The sequence below is a fragment of the Heterodontus francisci genome, chromosome 1 (genome assembly GCF_036365525.1).
Source record: "Heterodontus francisci isolate sHetFra1 chromosome 1, sHetFra1.hap1, whole genome shotgun sequence".
Taxonomy (NCBI): Eukaryota; Metazoa; Chordata; class Chondrichthyes; order Heterodontiformes; family Heterodontidae; genus Heterodontus; species Heterodontus francisci.
The window spans coordinates 270,847,887-270,871,743 of record NC_090371.1 but is presented as its reverse complement, the minus strand read 5'-3'; the positions used below and the strand labels follow the sequence as shown (position 1 = coordinate 270,871,743).

Sequence of the window (23,857 nt, the reverse complement as noted above, 5' to 3'; positions counted from 1 at the left end):
GATAACCACTACTGTCTGGTCAGCCAACCCCGAAAAGCTACACACCACGTCCTCTTATGTAAATGCAGACTCTAGAAGCACCCCACAAGAGTTGTTAACAGCATTTACAGGAACCTGTAGAGACATAGATAAACCTTTATGGGGCACAGAACCCATGAGGGTGATGCCTCACCTAGTCGAAGTGCCACTGGAGCGGACAGTCAAGCCTGCACACATACCTGCAGGCAGGAATGTCCCAGAGAACCAAGAGGAGATTAACAGAGAACCCTCCCCCACAGTCAGAGGAAAAGGGAACCACCCATCCCCTGAAGGCAAAAGCTTTTGCATGACTCAGCAAAGACAGCTCAGGATAGACCCGCCCATGACTAACTCTCGGGAATAACAAACATTACCTCAACAGGAACAAAACCTAGGCAGTCATGGCAATTTCCCCAAAGAACCACATGGCTACTGGGATCCCAAAATGGGGAATTTAAAGCAGCACTGGCACCAGGAAAAGACAATTTTAATAGGCTTTAAGATTCATGAATGAATGGAAATGAATGAGAGAAATGCATGTTTTTTCTTTCTGTATCTTATATTTCTCTTAAACCTTTTTAATGAAATGTGCCTTTTTTTTCAAATTGCATTTCATTTCCCTGGATGTGGAGGTGTCATGCAGGCCCCCACCTGCCAAGAATGAGGTAAAGGTCTGCAAAGGAAACCCGACCCAAGCCCGAATGCCGGACCAGGTAGCCCGACCCGACCCAACCCCAACCTGACACATGTCGTTGGGTCCCGTTGGGGTCAGGTAGCTGGCCTTTACTCATGTACTTATGTATTGCTCCCCAATACACAAGAGACCTGGTCAAACCAGTCAGTTATGTGACCACCTGCTGGCCAACTAGGGGAGTTTTAAATTGGCCACAGAGAATTTGAACTGAAAAAAAGCTGTTTGCTCCTGGAGTCGAAAAGACCTTTCTCCTGTCTGCTCTCATCTCATTCTCACCAGCTTCAGAATCCATTGAAGACATATGAACTCCAAGAGAAATGTGTCCTACAGCGAACAAAGCTTAAGAAGAATACTGGGCCCCAGTGAAAAGCAAGATCTACCTACAAGCAAGGACTACAGTGAGCTCGAAGCACAGTAATAAAAACCCCTCTTCAGAGATTATCTCAAACCTCTCTACTTTATTTTTCTTCTGCTCTTTTCTGTCTCTATTTGCATGTGCGTATTGCGTATGCATGCTAGCGTGGGGCGCGGCGTGTATCTGTAGGCGTTAACCGAATAAGAGATTACGTTTAAGTTTAATAAAATTGCACTTTTCTTCTTTAAATCTGAGAAAACCTGGTGTGCTGGTTTCTTTGCCTTATAATTGGAAAGCAGTGAACAAGGATTCACAAGGGGGAGCTCAAAACACAGTGTGTTTAAAAACAAAACCCTGTTACAATAAGATCAGATGAAGGCTGAGAAAGACCTCTAGACACCTTTCTCACCTGGTCGTAACAACAGGCTTGGTTCAACAATGGACAAAAGAGCTGAACTCAAGAGGTGAGGTGAGAGTGACTGCCCTTGACATCAAGGCAGCATTTGACAAAGTATGGCATCAAGGAGCCTGAGAAAAACTGAGGTCAATTGGAATCAGGGGGAAAACCCTCTGCTGGTTGGAGTCATACCTAGTGCCAAGGAAGATGGTTGTGGTTGTTGGAGGTCAATCATCTCAGCTGCAGGAGTTCCTGAGAGTAGAGTCCCAGGCCCAACCATCTTCAGCTGCTTCATCAATGACCTTCCCTCAATCATAAGGTCAGAAGTGGGGATGTTCGCTGATGATTGCACAATGTTCAGCACCATTTGTAACTCCTCAGATACTGAAGCAGTCCGTGTAGAAGTGCAGCAATACTTGGATAATATTAAGACTTGGGCTGAAAAATGGCAAGTAACATTCGTGTCACACAAGTGCCAGGCAATGACCATCTCCAACAAGAGAGAATCTAACCATCTCCCCTTGACATTCAATGGCATTACCATCGCTGAATCCCCCATTATCAACTTCCTGGGGGTTACCATTGACCAGAAACTGAACTGGAGTAGCCATATAAATACCATGGCCAGAAGAGCAGGTAAGAGGCTAGGAATCCTGCAGCAAGTAACTCATCTCCTGGCTCCCCAAATCTGTCCACCATATACAAGACACAAGTCAGGAGTGTGATGGAATACTCTCCACTTGCCAGGACGGGTGCAGCTCCAACAACACTTAAGAAACTTGACACCATCCAGGACAAAGCAGCCCGCTTGATTGGCACCCCATCTACAAACATTCACTCCCTCCACCATCGACGCACATTGGCAGCAGTGTGTACCATCTACAAGATGGCAGCATAGCACCAATGTTACTCACACAGCACCTTTCAAACCGACGACCTCTACCAACTAGAAGGACAAGAGCAACAGATGTGTGGGAACTCCACCACTTGCACGTTCCCCTCCAAGTCACACACCATCCTGACTTGGAACTATATTGCTGTTCCTTTACTGTCGCTGGGTCAAAATCCTGGAACTCCCTTCCCAACAGCACTGTGGGTGTACCTATTCCACATGGACTGCAGCGGTTCAAGAAGGCAGCTCACCACCACCACCTTCTCAAGGGCAATTAGGGATGGGCAATAAATGCCGCCCAAGCCAGCGCCGCCCACATCCCATGAAACAAATAAAAAAAGTTTAACACATCAGTAAGCAATGCTTGTAAAAGGATGGATATAAAATACCTCAACATAAACATAAACACAAGGCTACGGGCCAAGTGTTAGAACACGGGATTAGAATGGATAGGTGCTTGATGGGCCTGTTTCTGTGCTGTATAACTCTATGACTATGCTAAGATTAAAGGAAAACTAGTGCACGTTGTGCTATTTGAATATTTAACGAATGGATTAACCCCTGACGTCTCAGTTCAAGCAAATACAATTTACATTTATATTATATAAAAAATAACAGGCAGTCTGGATGAATTGCAGCGATGCGTAAAGACTCCAGATGTTTTGGATGTTTATAAAAGTGTAAAGGAGATACTTAAATAAGCTCGTGCACCAATCAGTATCTAAGAGCTTTAGAGCAGAGAGTGTGAGGCTGTGGAATTAACCTCGAGTGTTCCTGGTCGAGACAGCAGCAGTATCAACATTACAGACCAGATTGGAGATCTGGATAAAGGGTTACGGTAACAGGGTGGATAAACGTGGTTAGATCTATTTGCTCGCGTAGAGGGTGAACTCCGAAAGGAACTGGATGGATCGAATGGCCTGTTTCTGTACTGTAACTTGTATGTGTTTCTATGTACACGTCTGTGATTTGGCGCTGCTGTTCCCAGCATCAGCTTGTGGAACTTTTGTATCAGGGTGAATGAGCTGGGATCTCTAAAAAGTGACAAGACGAATAATCATTCTGTGGAACTGCACACTAATAGACCGCAATGTGGTCATTTGGAAACAACGGGTGTGAGGAGCGAGTGATGGAGAAGGCATTAAAAGTGAAAAGGTTGCACGTTTCCCGTGTTTTATACAGATTAAGCCATTAAATATAAGTTCTGAGCTAACTATGTTGCCCGGAAATCAGTTTTTGTCTGTTGTTGAGCAGGCCTGATATTTTCTGTGGGGGCCAGAGAGGAATATTTATGGGGCGCTGGCTTTGCACATTGTGGCTGAAGTCAATCAGCTCTGAACCAGGTTTGTTCAGGTGTTTGTTTCACACCAATAACTGCAAATCCACAGTGGCAACGAGGGGAAAACTAGTTTCTAATCATGTAACTAACGAAGAAACAGGAGGCAGACTTTGGGGTGAGAGGAATAAGAGAAAATTATCTTCAGTAAATAGTTCAAACACGCCATGGGAAGTAATGTACACTGTCATTAAGTTTGAGGAGGGAAAAGTTACTGGCAGCTTAAGAAAAATCTGCAAAGCGATACAGAAATATTGCAAATGTAATAGGATCCGCAAAGGTCAAACTGCATTAACAAATATATTACAGGTATGGAGGTGGCTGGGACTGTTGCAAACCTCAATTGCCCTTTGCGTCACAGTGAGCCATCTGTGACACAGAGTACATTGTCATACACTATAACAATGAGATTTAGTTCCAGTCAATGGGGCTTGACTTATTCAATAAATATTTTACTAAGGTGGTTTGTTTTTAGCCTGATTGACCTGCACGCATTGAAATTATATATTGACTTTTTTTTAAAATTTCATTACCGTGAAGAGAAACACCATTGAAATCAGTAAATGTGAAATTTCACGTGAAGGTAGGTACAGGCATCATAATTAAACAGTTTGATTTCTCACAGCCTTTACCTGTTTTAAAGACAAATAAGCCACTGGCGTAAAGAATATCAGTGTTCTTTGGTACATCGGAGATTAATCACAGATTATTCACAAACAGGCACATGGAAAGCTCTGCGAGACTGTAAAACTCTGAGAGACTATAAAATGAATTTGGTGGAAGAGATATTTAATTTCTTTTTCTCCCGTGATTTTCAAATTGCGAGTTATATTTCCACAGTTTTGATTTAATGGGTCCATTTCAGCCCCCTCCCACTGTTCATAAGAACATAGGAGCAGGAGTAGGCCATTCAGCCCATCGAACCTTCCCCGCCATTCATGGCTGAACATCCACTTCAATGCCTTTTCCCCAAACTATCCTCTTATCCCTTTATATCATTTGTATTTAGAAATCTGACAATCTCTGCTTTTAAACATACTCAATGACTGAGCTTCCACAGCCCTCTGAGGTAGAGAATTTCAAAGATTCACAACCCTCTGAGTTCAAAATTGCTGTGCCGTTCCTGAACTTTAAAATATTCCTCAAGCCCAAGCCTGTTCCTAGATTTTTTTTTATTCATTGATGGGATGTAGGAATTGCTGGCAAGGCCAGCATTTATTGTCCATTCCCACTTGCCCTTGAGAAGATGGTGGTGAGCTGCCTCCCTGAACCGCTGCAGTCCTTGTGGTGAAGGTGCTCCCACAATGCTATTCTATACTCAATTTCAAAATTTGCAGATGACACAAAAGTTGGAAGAAACGTTGGAGAGGAAAGTGATACATAGAAGAGGATATAGATAAGCTGGTGGATTGTGCAGACACATGGCAGATGAAACTCAATGCAGAGAATTGTGAAGTCATATATTTTGGTAGAAGATCAAGGACAGGCAATATAAAATAAAGGGTACAATTCTAAAGGGGGTACAGGAGCAGAGGGACCTGGGAGTATATGCACACAGATTGATAAAGGTGGCAGGGAATGCTGAGAAAGCGGTTAGTAAGGCATACAGGATCCTGGGCTTTATAAATAGAGGCATAGAGTACAAAAGCAAGCAAGTTAAAGTGAATCTTTACAAAACTGGTTCAGCCTCGACTGGATTATTGTGTCCAATTCTGGACACCACACTTTAGGAAGGATGTGAAGGCATTAGAGAGGGTGCAGGAATGATTTATGAAAATGGTTCCAGGGATGACAGACTTTAGTCACATGGATAGATTGGCAAAGCTGGGATTCTTCTCCTTAGAGGAGGTTAAGAGGAGACTTGATCACAGAATCACAGAATTGTTACAGCGCTGAAGGAGGCCATTTAGCCCATCATGTTCGCACCAGCTCTGTGAAAGACCAACTCCCTCAATTCCATTCCCCTGCCTCCTCCCCATAACCCTGCACATTCTTCCCTTTCATATAACTAATTCCCTTTTGAATGCTTCAATGGAACCTGCCTCTACCACGTTCTCAGGCAGCACATTCCAGACCTTAACCACTCGCTGCGTGAAAAAGTTTTCCTCATGTCACTTTTACTTCTCTTACCAAGTACTTTAAATCTGTGCCCTCTCGTTCTCGATCCTTTCACAAGTGGGAACAGTTTCTCTCTATCTACTCTGTCCAAACCCCTCATGATTTTGAATACCTCTGTCAAATCACCTCTCAGCCTTTTCTTCTCCAAGGAAAACAGTCCTAACTTCTCCAGTCTACCTTCATAATTGAAATTCCTCATCCCTGGAAACATTCTCTTGAATCTTTTCTGTACTCTCTCCAATGCCCTCATGTCTTTCCTCAAATGCGGTGCTCAGAATTGGACACAATACTCCAGCTGAGGCCGAACTAGTGTCTTATATAAGTCTTGATAGAGGTGTTCAAAATCATGAGGGAGAAACTGTTCCCGTTTGTGGAAAGGTTGAGAACTGGAGGACACAGATTTAAGGTGCTTGGCAAAAGAACCAAAGGCGACATGAGGAAAATCTTTTTTATGCAGCGAGTGCTTAGGGTCTGGAGTGCACTGCCTGAATATGTAGTGGAGACAGATTCAATCATGGCTTTCAAAAGGGAATTGGATAATTGACTGAAGTAAAAATATTGCATGCTATGGGGAAAAGCCAGGGAGTGGGACTAGCCCAGTAGCTCTTACAGAGAGCTAGCACAGCCACAACAGGCTGAATGGCCTCCTTCTGTGCTGTAATCATTCTATGATTGTAAGATTCTGTAGGGAGTTCCAGAATTTTGATCCAGTGACGAAGTAACGGCAATATATTTTAAGTCAGGATGGTAGGTGACTGGGAGGGGAACTTGCAGGTGGTGGTGTTCCCATGCACCTGCTTTCCTTGTCCATCTAGGTGGTAGAGGTTGGAGGTTTGGGAGATGCTGTTGAAGAAGCTTTGGTGAGTTGCTGCAGTGCATGTTGTAGATGGTACACACTGCAGGCCATGGTGTACGGGTGGTGGAGGGAGTGAATGTTTAAGGTGATGCATGGGGTACCAATTAAGTGGCTGCTTTGTCCTGAATGGTGTTGAGCTTCATGAGTGTTGTTGGAGCTGCATTCATCCAGGCAAGTGGGAATTATTCTATCACATTTGTGGCCTGTAGGTGGTGAACTGGCTTTAGGGAGTGAGGTGAGTCACTTGCTGCGGAATACCCATCCTCTAACCTGCTCTTGTAGCCGCAATATTTATGTGGTGGGCCAGCTAAGTTTCTGTTCAGTGGTAACTTCCAGGATATTGATAGTTGGGCATTTGATGATGGCAATGCCATTAACTGTCAAGAGGAGGTGGTTAGATTCTCTCTTGTTGGAAATGGACATTGCCTGCCACTTGAGTGGCACGAATGCTACTTGACACTTATCAGCCCAAGCCTTGATGCTATTCAGCTCTTGATGCACATGAGCACGGACTACTTCATCTGAGGAGTTGTGAATGGAACTGAAAACATCAGCGATCATCCACATTTCTGACCTTATGACAAAGGGAAGGTGTTAGAGAAGCTCATGGAGGGGAGATCATTTTGAAGACACAAGTTGGGGAACAAAGTCTGAAATGTGCTTAATTTGTTTCTGTCCACACTTCTCTTTCATTATAACAGTGCCGACAGTTCAAAAGTACTTCATTGGCTGTAAAGCACTTTGGGGAATCCTGAGATTGTGACAGGTGCTATATAGTTGTAAGACTCTCTTCAGTTTTTCTTCTTTCGTTCTCAGTTGGTGAGAGGCCATATTGTATTTAATTGTTACACAAGCAAAATACAGCAGAAGCTGGAAATCTGAAATAAAAACAGAAAATGCTGGAAATACTCAGCAGGTCAGGCAGACACGGTGTAGAAAATCAGAGTTAACGTTTCAAGTCCATGAACTTTCGTCAGAACTGGAAAAAGAGGTGTAACAGGTATTTGATTTGCATTTTATTGTTACATAGTTTAAGCTTTAAGACATGTCCCATCAAAGAAAGAACTTGCCTTTATACAACATCTCACATCCTCGGGACCCGCCAACGTTTCTACATGTCCAATTAATTTTACGTGCTCTTACTGCTCCTAGAGGGAAATGTGAAGATTAATTTATGTACATCAGGAGGACTTTATTTTGATGGTTAGTTGAGGGAAAGATGTTGGGGCAGGTAGACAGGGTCTCAGTTTAAGACCTCATCTGAAAGACAGTACCTTTCATAATGTGGCACTCCTTCAGTACTGCAATGCGATATCAACTTAGTTTACATACTTAAGTGTACCTATATCAAAATGCAACATAATAAGGCGTCAGTCAGTCCAAAATTCTTTAAACCAAGAGTGTTTAATGTTTTGCTTTTTTGTCCATCTAGGTGGTAGAGGTTGGAGGTTTGGGAGATGCTGTTGAAGAAGCTTTGGTGAAAAAACACTGCATTAAATTAATTAGAAACAGTTAACATTTCAAGTCCATGAAAATTCTGCCACTGCTTGTCGCCGCTGATCGCGGTGAATTGGGGAGGGACGGGAAGCAACTGAGATGGGAGTTCCGGGTGGGCGTGGTAAGGAACGGGCGAACTCTGGACTGGAGTAAACAGGGAGTAAGAGCCTGATCCAAAGTAAGGAGCAAAGCCGAAGTGAGAAAGACAGGAGTAAGATCCCAATCCGGAGTGAGAGGGGTAGGAATAAGGAGCGACGGGCAGCAACCGCAGTTTGCACTCTCCTGGCTGGGAGGGAAGCCCCCTCACCCTGTCTCCGAGCTCCTGTTAAGCCGGATAGGGCTAGCTGTTCCCTACAGCACCTGCAGGTCAGTCAGTGCATTGTTTCAGTTCAGCTCCAGTGGTGGGCTGGAAGAGAGAAGGGGGGAGGATGGCTGGGTCCCCAATCTCACATAGTTTCTGATCATTACCCATGTCTGCTTTCCGTTTTCCACTACCCACTTCCAGCACCCTCACTGGGTGGGCATTCCCCACTGGGCACACTGAGGGCATGGAGTGCCTGCAGTTCCCACCTACTGGGTGGGGTTGGGGATTCTCCAGTGCCTAATCTCTATTTCAAATTCACAGTTCCCAATCCCGATTTGGCAGGAGCGGGAGTATATGGGTTTCCACTCCTGCAGTGTGTTGGGGGAGGGGAAGAGGGCAGAGGTATTGCTGGTTTCCACTGCTGCACAGTATTTGGGTTACATCCCCACTTGTGCACAGTATTGTCATGGCCATGGGTCCTCAGTTCTTCATGGTGGAGAGGGGGAGGGCTGTTTTCCAGTTCCCACTTCCTCCTCTTGCATGGTATTGAGTTCTCCTTTCTGTGTTCTGTAATCTGCTTTAGCCCTACAACCTTCTGAGCTCTCTGCGCTCCTCCAAATCTGGCCTCTTGCACATGCCTGATTTTGTTCACCCCACCATTGGTGGGTGTGTTTTTAGCTGCCCAGGCCCTAAACTCTGCAATTCCTTCCCTAAACCTCTCACCTTTCTACTTTTCTCTCCTTTAAGACACTTCTTCAAATGTGCCTCTGACCAAGCTTTTGATCACCTGTCCTAATAATTCCTTATGTGGATGGGTGGCAAATTCTGTCCGATAATGCTCCTGTGAAGCACTTTGGAACATGCTATATAAAGGTACTATAGAAAGACAAGTGGTTGTTTCTGGGGCAGCATTGTTTTGGTGTTTATACTGAGGGGGCGGGATATTAAGTTGATAGCAGCTGTGTGTGTGTGGGAGGAGTGGTGAATAGTTTGTATCTCTTTTAACATGTGGCCTCCAGAGCTGGATCCCAGTGCACTTTGGTTGCAGAGAGCAGTGGCAGATGGAGGGATTTTGGGAACTCCTGTTGAAGGTGCTGTCGGTATGGCTGGTTCTTGGGATCACTCTCATTATGTTGCCTGCCATGTTTGGAGTTTCGTTGGGAATAACAGAACTCTACATGAAGATTCTGGTCAAGACTCTTGAGGTAAGAGCCTTTATTTAATAAGGGATATGTCGCGGGTCAGGAGAAGATACCTTTGCTTTAGTTTTGGGACTGTTACTGATATTGGAAGAAAATATGGAAAAAGGCATTTCTGAAAGGACACAATAGGACCTGGTGGGAACTTCGCCCTCTTTCAATTTAAGGCTGCTTGGCAGTTACTGTTCATTCTTGCATCTGTGGTCTCTCTTAACACAACTTAAATATGTATGGTATTTATTTATAACGTAGCATATACTCATTTTTAAAGTGCTCTGGCTTTTTTTGAGGGTAATTAAAAGAAATAATTTTAAAAGTAAAATGATTTGCCGCAATGGGTCACTGTGGGGATGTTTTATTATGTTAAAGGCACAATGCAATAATATAAGTTATCAAATGAGGAGCCGAGCTATTGATAACTTGGGTCTGCTGAGTATTCTGTGTTGTGTTAGTTGGTTTCAAGGGGTGACGTGGTGGGAAATTTGTCCTTAATGCCCCTGGGTTATGAAGGGCAAATCAGACAGGCTTCCCACTGCTGATCGCCACCTGGCGACCACACCTGGAAATGTACACAGGTGGGCGTTGGCTGAGGAGAGGACCAGGCTCTGCTGTGATGCACCCCCACTTCCCACCCCTCCCAGCCTGCTCCCCCACTTTGCTTCTGCCTGCTTCCCCTGACTGCTCCCCAGGTTTCCCCTCTCACAACTACCATTGCATTCCTCAGATCACATTGAGTTCATTCAGAGTAAGTGGTATGGGTTTAGTCCAGGAGAAAGTCCAATAGAACAAGCTGGAAGAACTGATCCTACATTCTTCTGTTTTTAAGTGAAATATGATCTGTAAAGAAGTGTTTCCTTCATGCAGTTATTCTTTTATCTGAAGAAAAATAACAGTATCTGTCCAAAATATAGACAGATTGCTTGCAAAACCATCCGTGATATAAATTGTCACTTGGATATAGTTTTAGCCTTATGAACCCACAGTCTGCCCTTCATTCCCAAATTACATTTCATTCTTTAACTTTATTAACATGGTGTGAACTTTTTGAAAGGGGAAAGGAACCTTGATAAATCTTGCTGCACGTTTTTCTTGACACTTCTTGGCAATTGATTTTAAACTTTCATTGCAGCTAGTAAGCTTAGGACTGAGAAAGAAAGCCATGAACAGATAAATGATTAAATCTTTTGGCCTTTTATATTGTAGGAGAGCTGCAGTGGAGTGGGATGCAATTTTGTGAGTGGCGTATGGTGATGCAATGGCACAGACAGAATTAAACTGTAGATTGGTCTTGTATGTTATGAAAAATGCCAAATAACCCACTGAGCTAGTGGAATTGTTCATAATGTGGGACAGGTTGGTGCCTGGGATTTCTTCATCGTTCTTGATTTCAGAAAAACTATTTGAAAGCAATGCTGGATAAAGATAGAATAGAAAGTTGGAGAGTGTCTGGGTTACTGTCACATGTGCACGCACTAATTCTCACCCCCTCAACCCTCTCCCCTTGCACACCACCTCTTCACATACCTACCAACCCCCGCACAACCACCTACCACAACACCAATACACCAACACACCCTCACGACACCTGTGCCGTCTTATAGAGCAAAGACCTGTAAGTTGGTGTCAGGAAGAAACTGATCAGTTTCCCAGTGATTTGGTTGGGGGGTGAGGGTGGTGGTTACAGCTGTTCAATGTAAATCATGTACTCATGCAGATCTGTAGAATGCAAATGTCGAATTGGAATCTGAAGGAACATTGTGAGTGAGCTTCTCCTAACTCAAGTGCTGTCTGAAATAAAAATAGAAAGTGCTGGAAAAATTCAGCAGGTCTGGCAGCATCTGTGGAGAGAGAAGCAGAGTTAACGTTTCAGGTCAGTGACCCTTCTTCAGAACTGGCAGATATAAGAAATGTAAAAGATTTTAAGCAAGTAAAGCAGGGCTGGGGAAAGAGATAACAAAAGAAAAGGTGTTGATAGGACAAGGTCACAGAATAGCTGACCAGAAGGTCATGGAGCAAAGGCAAACAATATGTTAATGGTGTGCTGTCTGCTTTCTTTTAGTGGGCTACTCGAAAAATACAAAAAAGAGCGCAAGAGCAACCTGGCCACCCTTATTCCCCTTCCAATGGTGAGGTGTATTTTCTCTCATGGAAACTGCAAAAGAACACAGAAATGTAACATTTTAAGTTAACTCAGTGATGCATGCAGAAAATGTAAAAGTGTATTATCAGAGGTAACAACGGAGGCCACCACTTCATTTACTTTTAAAATTTGTAGTTAATGAGCTCACTAACAAACACCCTCTGTACAGAATCCAAAGATAAAGAAACTCTGGAATAAATAGAAGTACCTCGGCCAATTTGTTCTCTGCTAGCAAAGTATCCTGTTTCTCTTTGTCGAGGTGTTTTAAAGCTATGCCCTATGAGGGATAGGTTGTAGTTTAACTCGGAGGACAGGAAGGCAGGTCTTGCTGTGGGTCAGTGTCACTCTCTAGCCTTTAGCTGACTGACATTCTAGCCTTCTCTGCACATCCCCACTTTCCCACTGGAATTAGAAATGTCACGTTTTGCTTTGATTCCAGCACCTTTTGCATGTCTGCTCAAAACAGTCATCAGTGGGGAATGGTGTTGGGAGCTAAAGCAAAAAAATTAAATATCACATTTTTAGGTATAACTTTCGAAACATCAAGAGAATGAAAATCTAGTTTCAGGCCAGACACTTCAAGTAGATTTAAACTCAATTGTTTGAAATTATACTCAGGAGTATACTTTTCATTTTATCGCAGTTTGTAGCATTTAATCTCCTTTATTTTCCTGGATTGTCTGGCAGTGTTATCAGACAAACTCCTCAGATTATTCTAGGAGGTAACAACTGTTTTCAAAGTTACTGGATGTCTTTGGTAGGATAGGTTACAGACTGACCTGATGAAGGGAAGGATTCTTTTGTGTATGGGATCTTGTCCTAAGGATTACATATGGGAAAGGGTTTTTGTTTTGGTTTGTATATTAGATGGCAGTGCAAGCAGGGATCATTGCCTCTCCTAGAATTGACCACAGTGATTGCAATAAGATGAGATGAGTTTGTCAACAGGCAAGCACATCTATTCCTGGGTTTCATTGTTGTGCAGATGCCAATAGCCCTTGTCCAGCAGATGATAACACTGTAATCTTTGGAACAACCCATCAGGGATTACACTGCCTGTCTGGGAAAGAATTTTACAGGCATGAGAAGCATGAATAAAATTTAATCTCCTTATTCTGATGGATTTCCTAATGATACTCTTTGAAGGACTGTCATGCAGTCTGCCACAAGAAAACTATTGCAGGTTCCATTGCATCATCCAGGGTATCTTGGGTCTTATGCCATAAAATTGGTAACCACCTTGTGTCCAACATTACATGGCACAACAGTCATCTTCACATGACTTCAGAAAGCTTTGAGGTCAGAGGACCTCTTGCGGCATGCCAATTTTAATTTAATTAAGGTAGTCTGATGTCTTGGATGAATTTATAGGGAATTAGATTTATTGCAGTGTTAGACTTTATGGTGATTATAAAGGAATAGAGATGTGATTTTGCTACGTGACATTGCCCCGTAACCAATCACGTCTTGTGACATGTTTAACTTTAATAAATTATTTGAATGAAAAACTGCCCTTAACTGGCACTGTGTACATTATCAGGTGTAATTTAGAACACTGGTGGCAACACCAAAATGCACACAAGGCAGAGTTAGTGCTTCAGGCTTTGGGTCTTTCTAGTTGCGGGGGGCACGCGGCTTGGGGGAAGTTCCACACAGGTCAGCGGAGTTAAGGCTAGACGTCTGACCTATTTGGATTAACTGAGCATTTGGCCTCCATGCCTCTACCGTGGGATCCAGCATTGTCGAAGGCAGCTCATTATGTTCACATTTAGAGGCCTCAGCAAGTGGGTCTCAGTGCCTTTGGAGGCACCTATGCCACCTTGTTTGTATTAGAACACTACCACTGAAGGCAGAGTGAAATACTATTGGTACCAATCATCTTTATTAGTTAATTGCTGCCAGCTGACACAGCTAAGGAGGAAACACCAAGTGCGTACTCAAGTTGTACCTTGAACTGCACTGGAGAATGTGATCATATACATCTGTATTGTTCAGTGATTTAAAAGGTTATTAGTGAGGGTGGTTACCTTGCTTCTGGTCTGGCCTATATGCGACTCTAGACTTACAACAATGTGGTTAACTGCCCTCTGAAATGCCTTAGCAAGCCACTCAGTTGTATTCAAGAAAGTGGCTCACCACCACCTTCTCAGGCAATTAGAAATGGGCAATAAATGCTGACCTTGCCACTGATGCCAAAGTCCCATGAACAAATTAAAAAAGATCCAGAGAAATGTGTTCAAATCCCACAATGGCCGTTTGAGAATTTGAATTGGAACTAAAGTAAAGAGTGGCCATTAAGCTGTCGGACAAACCCAACTGGTTCAATGATGTGTTTCAGGCAAGGAAATCTGCTGCTCTGACCTGGTCTGGCCTATACGTGACTCCAATCCTACAGCTGAACTGCCCTCTGAAGTGGCTGAGCAAAGTCACTCAGTTGTTTCTAACTGTTAGAAGAATGCGCACAATCAATTTCCGTGAGCACTAGGGAAGGGCAAAAATGCCAGCCTTACCAGTGACGCCCACATCATGAGAATGAATTAAAAATGAATTCTGTGGACAGGAGGAAGAAACTGTGGACAATTGACTGTATTTTTGAGGGCCAGTGTGCTGGAAGCAGATTTGTAAGTGACCATAATTAGTCTAAATGGCCTGCAATTTCCTGGGATGTTTCAGCATAATTAAAGTGTAAATATAGCATAGCACCAGATCTTCACTAGGAAATATGTGTGTAACGGATTTACGCTGGTTTTGCACTATGCGTGAATTTCCTCAGTCGTTTGCCCTGGCTCCAGACATGTACCTGCTGAAGCCTTCTGCTTATTTACATAGCCCTGCCCCCTTGCAAAGGACCAGCTTATGTGTAGACCAGTAACGTGGTGGTTTAGATTTATGCCCAAAAATTTGTTTACATGGACCGATGTCACCTGAGTAAGTCGCCAGGTTGCTGGAGTCTATTGGCAGTTTTCTGTGGTTTGTTTTGGCCAGTTGCTGGCATTGCAAGGAACAGCAATAATTGCAGCAAAATAATGATCCCTTGTGATGGTGCAATCCAACACCTCCCGTAGTAAATTAGGTTAAAGTACTCATGGGGCATTTGCCACTCAGAGAAACTTCTGTACAGTATCCATATGTATTTGGGGGAAAACACCAGGAGATTGTGAGCTTCCTTGTGCCTGTCAGTCTCCTACCCACACGCTGCTATAACTAGTCTGACTGGCTCAACGGGTACCTTCTGCTGCCTTAGCCTATTGCATTCTCCATTGGTGTGAGAGTGTAATTACTGAGTGACAGGTTTGCATGGGCAGTGTCCATTATGAATGTGCACATAGGAATACTTATTGGAAAAAGTTGGCAGAAAGTGTGTGCAGATGTGATGCACACATACACATGTATAATAGAAAGAAAGTATATTATGTGGTGCTATTAGGTTTTTCTTCTGATGATCAGGTTTTTGGGAGTAAAATGGATGAATGACTGCAGTTGTGGGGTAGTAGGTGCCACATGTGAGAAGGACGAGCAGTAACACCATTTCACTAGAATAAAACAATGTTTATTATTAACTTAAAGAAATTATCGAGAAGCGTGATAAAGTGTCGCTGGAAGAAGAGATGACGGAATTGAGGTGCTATTCAAATAGAAACAAACCTCTTCATGAAGGGGACTTTGACCTCTCTGACGTGATCTACTTCTCAAAGAAAGGTTTTGAAGCTATTGTTGAGGATGAAGTGACCACTCGATTCAGCTCAGAAGAGTTGGTCTTGTGGAATCTGTTAACGAGGACAAACAGAAACTTCCAGCACATCAGTGTTCGTCTGACCATACTCTGGGTTTTGGGAGTCGCGATTCGATATGGAGTCCTCCTCCCACTGCGGTAAGTGCAAAATTAACAGAAGTCCAAACATTTTGTACAGTGCTCCAAAGGAAAACACTGAAGTTTGTGTACGCGTTTCAAATGAACAAAAAATGTTTTTTGGGGGGGATCTGAGATATAGTGTGTTAATGTGTTACATCATTCACTTGAGAGAACAGGATTTGAACAGAAGAGTTTGTGATCAAGAAATGCTGCAACTTGGTGAGATTTGTCAGGTTTCAGCCAGTCACCTATAACAGGCACCAGAGCACGCTTACTTAACTTTACATTGTCACTTACTGTCACTTTTCTCACTTAATTTTTATTGATGTTCATTCTTGTTGTAGATTTTGCACCTTTTCCTTTAGGCTTCCCTCTGTTTAACATTTCCTCTCCCTCCCATCTGTTGAGACAAGTTGATGGTCACAACTGAATTTCATGTAGGAATATCAGGGACATAGAATTTACAGTACAGAAACTGGCCATTTGACCCAACTGGTCCATGCTGGAATTTATACTACACATGAGCAACCTCCTGCTCTTCTTCATCTAACCCCATAAACAAAATCCTTCTATTCCTTTCTCCCTCATGTACTTATCTAGCTTCACCTTAAATGTCATTTGCCTCAACTACTTCATATGGTAGCAAGTTCCAGATTCTGGCCACTCTCTGGGTAAAGGAGTTACTACTGAATTCCCTATTGAAATTATTAGTGACTATCATATATTTATGATAATTTTGGACTCTCCCATAAGACAGATGGAAGGAGTCCTACACCTTCACATTTTAGGGTCTCCTGTGCTAGGAAAGACCGTTGAGGTGTCAAAAGTTGCCTGCGCGTCATTCTGACTAATGTCCAGAATCTGTTCTGTGCTGAAGGTACACTTGGCATCATGCTCATGTAAGTTGGCCAAATGCCCTTCTCTTGAGTGACCTGGTTCCATGTTGTTGCTTACGTAGACTCGGCTTTGTCTCTATCTCTGAGGGTAATGCTTCTGGAGCTGCTCAAATTGAGCTGCAAATATCCAGGAAGATAGGTGGTCACTCTTGGGAATGATAAATGCAGGTCCACATACCACATTTACAGAAAGGCTCAATTCAGGAAATTTAAGTAAATGTAAGACATTCCTTTTATAGTTGGCGAAAACACACCGAACATTGGATCACAGTACAATCAAAGTCCATGTTGTTATCTTTTATTGTAGTATCGTAAAATCTCAGAATTACCAAAACATTTTATGTTTTGTGAATCTTATACTGTCCCCCATGTGTGTCTGCATAAATCTCTTGTTTGTTGCTGGTGTATCTTTCAGCTGTAGATCTAAAGTTTGAAGTTTAGAAAATAATTGCACTTTGTACATCAGTCTGTAAAACCTGGAGCGGAATGGGAAGTTGTGCGCTTCTATTTCTTAAGTTTCTTTCAAGAGGCCAATCATTATAAACAGACAATTTACAAATTGAACAGGAAAACAGATAAAGTTTAACTTTTTGGAAAAAAAATTGTTCCACTCGTTTCCATATTAATGCAGGAATTGTGTAGAAGATGTAGAAACAGAGGAACAGCAGGTCATTCAGCTCCCTGAGCCTGCTTCACAATTCCATCAGATCATGGCTGATCTGTACCTCAACTCCATTTGCCTCACTTAACAAAATGCTCTAATTATCTCCAATTTTAAGATTATTCTCTTTTGCCCCCACCCCCACCCCGTTCTTGATTACCTCATCTGAGGATCACCACTCAATCTTCTAAACTCCATGGAAAACGAGCCAAGTTATGCAACCTGTCCCCATAATTTAACCCTTTAAGCCTCGCATTCACTCTGGAATGGTGTCCAAGATGCAGGAATGGTATATATTATCAACATAATGTTTGTAGGAGGGATTGGGCCACGCAGCTAGTTGGCATGCTCTCATTGTTTGCCTGACATTAAGAGGACCCTCCCTCTGCAAGGAAGAGTTGTGGGGTTTGTGAGGAGGGGAGGGGGAGGGTGGTTGCTTGTATGGCTTATTTGGGTTTTTTTTTCAAGATGTTTTGCCATTTTCCTTCACCTTGTACCAGTACAATGACTTGCAGGGGAAAATCTCCTTTATTGCCCGTCGACATTAGGGTAGGTTCGGGGCAATCGCTACATTAACTGATCGAACCATGGTGTAAATGTGCGGAGTGTTATCCCAGCCTTGTGTTGAGGGTTGCTGTTGCATGTTGGAGCTTATCGCTAAACTGCGTTGCAGCAATTTCATACAACCTCACGGGCCAGGTACTGTCTCCTGGGCAGTCTGGTTCCATTCAGATGTTTATGTTCTGGATCAGATGGTGTTATTTGATGTTTGTATAATTCAGTAATTTGTGTGCTCAGATACACAGATTTGATGACCTGGGAGCCTAAGGATGCTAGTATCACTATTACCCACATAGTTTACAAGTGCCAGATTTGTATAGATTTGACACTACTGTGATAAAAATGTTCTCAATTTATACCCGATTTGCAGTGTGAGGACAATGTTTTGTCATTTTGTCACTGCCTGCTTGTATGCTTTGACTTCCCTTTTCAATCTTGATTGGAGTCTGAAACGCTGCTTGTCCCCAATTCATTCTAAAACAAAAACTAATCAGCATTGGCATGAAATTGCAAGTATGATCATTACGTCTATACAATTAAAAGGCTGAATGGGATTTGTTATTGTTTGAATCACAGAGACTGCCTCGCACTTCACTTAAACCATCAAATGTACAATCAAAAGTAATGCCACAACAAATGGGCTTCTCATGGCCTACAGTATAATTGCAATCAGCGATGAGACAACTAGACGAGAGGTGTTTTTGATATATATTTTAAAAATCCTCTGATGGAGTGCTGGTTAACATAGCACAATGCATGACCAGCCAATTTGAGAGCAGTGCAGAGCTGGCAGTATAACTTGCTCCTGCCCGTTCACACCACTCTTCAAGCAGGAACTCAAACTGAACCTGCAGTCAAATAATGTCGAAATTCTGGAACTCTGCAAAATATATGATTTATTGGCTGATTGTTTGCACAAAGTATGTGTCCATTTTTATTATTTTCTGGTGTGATCTATCACTCCACTCTATAGAAATGATTTCAGTCCTGTACATTACATCCGGTTTTCTTCTATTAGCCCCATTTTAACAAGACCTTCTAACCTGTTCTCTCATGCAGGATCACTTTGGGTCTGATTGGCATTAGCTGGCTTGTGATTGGGACCACTTTAGTAGGACAGCTACCCAACAGCAGGTAAGGAAGGGTGAATATTGTATCCATGCATCCAATTTCAGTGGGGGCGAGGGGGTTTGGTGGTAGGGTTAACTAATCGAAATCAGGAAGTGAAATCTCGCTGTTTGTCCCTGCCTGCCCTCCCCACCCATCTCGGTATACTGAGACCAGTTGTAGCACGCTTACAGTTCAGTTAACTCAAGAAAGATTTATTGAACTTGGAACCTTTCTGGTGTGTATGACTTACCTCGGTGAGTTTATGTCAGCGGCTATCAGTGGAGCCTGGGCCTGTGGGTAAAAAAGCTCTCAGTACCTCAGTCACAATCTCTTGGTTTACCTAGTTTTCCACCTAGAGAAAGCACATGCATATTTCATAGTCAGTGAAGTCCAGAACAAGAGAGAAAAAGTAAGTAAGAAACACAAAAGGTTAGAAAGGGGTAGAACCTGTGTGACAGTTGCTTGCTGCCTTTCATCTCATGTGATTTTGCCACAAGTGTTAGCCTCACATCAAGTACGTGGTTGGTGACTGGTAATCTCTGGTCTAAAATCATCCAGTGCTAAGGCTGGAGGTATAAATAGTGGGATAGGGTAAGAGACGGGGTCATGCCTGGATCAGAGGGAATAGAGAACTAACTTGTAAAATATCAAGACTGAGACACCATGGAGTGAAAACTTCAAGTGATGCAGTTTGTGACTAATGGGCAATGTGCAAGTGGAGCCACATATAGTGCATTTGTTTAGAAAGGAGTGAAAGGAACACCTCTTAGTTTGGCTTTTGTTGTTGTGACTTGATCCTGTTAAAGTGCTATAACTGACTGTGTCTATGCCCCATTCTTGGTGTTGACTTGGCTTACCAATGAAATCCTGACACTGAGGCATGTCCAGATGCAACCACAAAAGAAGACAAACTTGCATTTATATCACATCCTTCACAATCTCAGGACATCCCAAAGCACTTTACAGCCAACAAAGTACCGTTTGAAGTGTAGTTACTGTTGTAGGAAACATGGCAGCCAATTTGTGCACAGTAAGTTCCCACAAACAGAAATGTGAGAATGACCAGAGAATCTGTTCAGTGATGTTGGTTGAGATATAAATATTGGCCAGGACACTAGCGAAAGTTTCCCTGTTCCTCTTCAAAATATATGCTATGGGATCTTTTACATACCCCTGAGAGAGTAGATGGGGCCTCAGTTTAACATTTCATCTGAAAGGTGGCACCTCTGACAGTGCACCATTTCCACCGTAATGCCCTGGAGTGTTGGTCTACATTTTTTGTTCTGCTCAAGTCTCTCATGTCGGACTTGAACCCACAGCCTTTGACTCAAAGGAAGAGTGTTACCAACTGAGCCACAGCTGACCCTGAATCTCCAAGACTTATTGACTCAGTGTAAAAAGCTCTTCATCTCAGTGCTGAACCAATGAAATAGAATTATTAATAACAAAGATAATTTTAGACATAAAGTGACCATGTCTCGAGCTGCTCAACTTATGCCAACACAAGCAGTGGCGTAGTGGCAGTTTTAAAAGTGGGTATAATTAATGTAGTTAATGTATTTTCCTGGGGGCAGTGGGGTAAAGACCTAGGGGTGTGAACTCATCCAGAAAGGTTGACTTTTGATACTATCATCTAGCATTCATAAAATATTTTGTATTTGCATGCATGTTTTCTATAAGGGAATACATTCAGCTGAGTCAAAAACTAGATCAGTGAATGATGTACATTGTATAATCTATTATCAGGATCGTTTACTTTTATCCTATCGATTCTTTTTTGAGTCTAGGAATTACTGTTGCTGTAATTGAAATGATGCCATGATATTGCTATGATACTGGTATTAATATGGCATGGCATGATACTGGTATGGTGCTGGTATATGATATTGGTATGATGTATTCCTCTGTCCATTCAAAGGGGTAAGCACCTCAGTTGAAGTAGTGGACAAAAGAATGTCATGCAAGTGCATCTAAACTAATGTCGCCAACAGTAATCGCTAGACTTGGTCTCGAAACAAATCACTCGTCATATAGAATAATACAAAACCTAGCAGTAACTGCTGTAGATCTATTATGGTCAGAAACTGACTATTGATTTTTTTGGGGGGGGATTTGCTTTGTTGTACATTTGGAGTCAGGATCTTAGGTTCCAAATGACAAAACACAGGTGTTTAGTTCACCACACCGCTGTGCACAAGTTACTTTGACCTGCTGTGTTTGAGTTTTCAGATATGTACCCAAGTCCACTCTCTGCCACATTGGAATTCTCATGTTTTCATTCACCTGTTTCCAAATAAAATTGAAGGCATTAATCACTGTGCTCATTTAACAAGCTTTTTCTATAAGTGAGTTAAAAGAAAGATCACTTGAAGTCTTTCTTCTGCTTTCCTCCTCACAGTGTGAAGATGTGGCTCAGTGAGCTTGTTCACTTGATGTGCTACAGAATATGTGCAAGAGGACTGTCTGCAACAATCCACTACCACAATAAGTAAGTCTGCAATAGTTGAAAATCCATATGAATGATGACAAAAAACAGGAGAATATAGAAAGTAGGGCAGTTTCATCTAAATAGAAAAGGACAATCAGTATAATGCATTGGTGTAAGGTCTTGTTTAATTGGTATAAGGACCACAAAATCAATTCTGTATAAGATTCACTTTATTGTTTAGGATAGGAGGTACAATGAAATAGCACGCAGTTCTTTTAACCTCTGTGACCTGGCTTTCAAATATGGAAGGATTGTCTCCCTCCAACAGGACTTCGGCCAATCTCAGCCCTTTCCATTTCCTAAGGGGCACAGCACCAGAGCACTAGACTGCTCCTAATTTGAGGCAGTACGTTTTCATCAGAAGAATAAAGAGGCCACATACTCCTTGGAAAATAAGTGTCTAAATGGGGTAGAGGAGCAGAGGGATATGGCAGTATAGATACAGAAATCACTAAAAGTAATAACGCAGCTTAATAAGACATTAAAGAAAGCAAACAAAACACTGGGATTCATTTCTAGAGGGGCAAAATTGAAAAGCAGAGATGTTAAACTGGTATAGAACCTTGGGTAGACCTTACTTGGAGTACTGTGAACAGTTCTGATTGCCACATTAGAAAAAGGATACAATAATTTCAATTGGAATTTGAATAGGTCACAACTTTGCCATGAATTAATGCAGGTAATTTATATGAAAAATGTTGTATATATAATTTTACTCTTATTGGGCAATCTAACTGTTGCCATTATATCATTTATTGGAAAATTTTGAAATGTAATTTGATAAAAAATGCAACTAAGGAGCTTCAGGGTTAACTAGTAATGTTGTACTAGTTTGTTGCACACAATAACACTCTTGTTTTTCAGTATGAAGTGTGGGTTTATTCACATTGTGCAGAATGGTGTGGTGACGTTAGCCATTGTAGATATGCCAAGTTTTGATACTCATCAGGTTTTTTTTTCGACAGTAGAAATGAAGTTGGGGTTACAAAAGAGCTGTAGTGAAAATAAACCTTAAGGAAGGGGAGCTTTCACTTGAGTGAGACATTACAAGAAATGTTCTGAGGATGTAAAAAACCAAAGTGAGACGTGTCCGAGTAATTTAGTGTTGAAGATAAGTGATATTTTCATTTCAAAGATGAAAACTTAGTGAATGTGACCACAGACCACATTGTTAATAACGCTATGTATATAAACAACATCAATTTGCATTTATATAGCATTTTTAACATAGCAAAATGCCACAAGGTGCTTCACAGGAGGTTAACACCGAACCACACAAGGAGATATTGGGGTTGGTGATAAAAGACTTGGTCAAAGAGATAGGTTTTAAGGAGTGTCTTAAAGGAGGAGAGAGAATAGAGGTGGAGATCTAAAGAGGGAATTCCAGAGCTTAAGGTCTAGACAAATGAAGGCACGCTTGCCAATTTTGGAACAATTAATATCAGGGCAAGAGGTCAGAGGGTTGTTAGGATGGAGAGAGGCAAGGCTGGGGAGGGATTTGAAAAACTAGTTGTTGCTTAACCAGGAGTCAATGTAGAAATGTAACAGGGTGAATGGGACTTTGTATGAGTTAGGATATGGACAGCAGAGTTTTGGATGAGCTAAAGTTTACAGAGTGCAAGTTGGGAGGCAGGCCGGAAGAGCAGTGACATAGTCAATTCCAGAAATAACAAAGGCTTGGATGAGGGTTTCAGTAGCAACAGATTAGTTGAGGCACTGGTGGAGATGGGTGTTGTTACAGATGTGGAAAAGATGGTCTTGGTGATGGAGTGGATATAGGGTCAGAAGTTCGTCTCAAGGTCAAATAACTCACCAGGTTATTTGATTCCAAAGTTAACAAACCACAAATTGTTTTGAATGTTTACAGAATGTAATTTATTATTTTTTTCTCAACACAATGCAATGTCTTTTCTTTAATGTGCTTTCTTGTTTCACCTCAGACACAACCATTGTGGATTATATTGGTTTTGTAATTTGACTACTTCAGGTCCCATGGTTGGCATATGTGGAAGGCAGCGAAGATAAATGATTGGGGTGAATTTCAACAAATAGTGATAGCTTAACTCTTAGACTGCCAGCAGGTTCAAGGAAATTCTTGAACAGGAATGGTTTTCAGCTCATGCAAGAACACTGAAATAATCACCAACATTAAAAAGAAAGACTTGTATTTATATTGCTACTTTCCTGGCCCTTTTGTACTTTTTAATCTTTCTTTCCAATTATGTCCCATTTCGGCTTTATCACATTTTTAAACACTTTTTTTTTCATCTAGAGTGAATCTACTTTTTCTAACCATTTTCTAATTTTAAAATTTGTTCTAAAATCCTTTACTACTTCTCCGCTCCCCCAACAACCCCCTCCCCCCTTCCCCCTCCTCCCACCCTGCCCACAGGTGGAAACTGGGTTTTCATTAGCAGAAAATAACTATTGGGAAATGAAAAGAACAGAATGTGAAGTTTAACTTGGCCACCAATCTGTAAAC

The 23,857-nt window shown here is 42.1% G+C and overlaps 1 protein-coding gene across 3 annotated transcripts in view; it reads left to right on the top strand.

Annotated features, from left to right (window-relative positions):
- Positions 1-8,267: 8,267 nt before the first annotated feature.
- Positions 8,268-23,857, top strand: part of gpat3 (glycerol-3-phosphate acyltransferase 3) — a 43,241-nt gene continuing 27,651 nt past the window's right edge. The window contains exons 1-6 of one of the 3 annotated variants that reach the window (XM_068044746.1): positions 8,268-8,341; positions 9,487-9,672; positions 11,726-11,792; positions 15,374-15,677; positions 18,837-18,911; positions 21,286-21,375. In XM_068044746.1, the coding sequence (XP_067900847.1) occupies positions 9,529-9,672; positions 11,726-11,792; positions 15,374-15,677; positions 18,837-18,911; positions 21,286-21,375 (680 nt within the window). In that variant the 5' untranslated portion in view covers positions 8,268-8,341; positions 9,487-9,528. Of the gene's footprint in view, positions 8,530-9,148; positions 9,341-9,486; positions 9,673-11,725; positions 11,793-15,373; positions 15,678-18,836; positions 18,912-21,285; positions 21,376-23,857 lie in introns of those variants that run through there. The other 2 variants (XM_068044737.1, XM_068044757.1) reach the window with 2 other exon arrangements.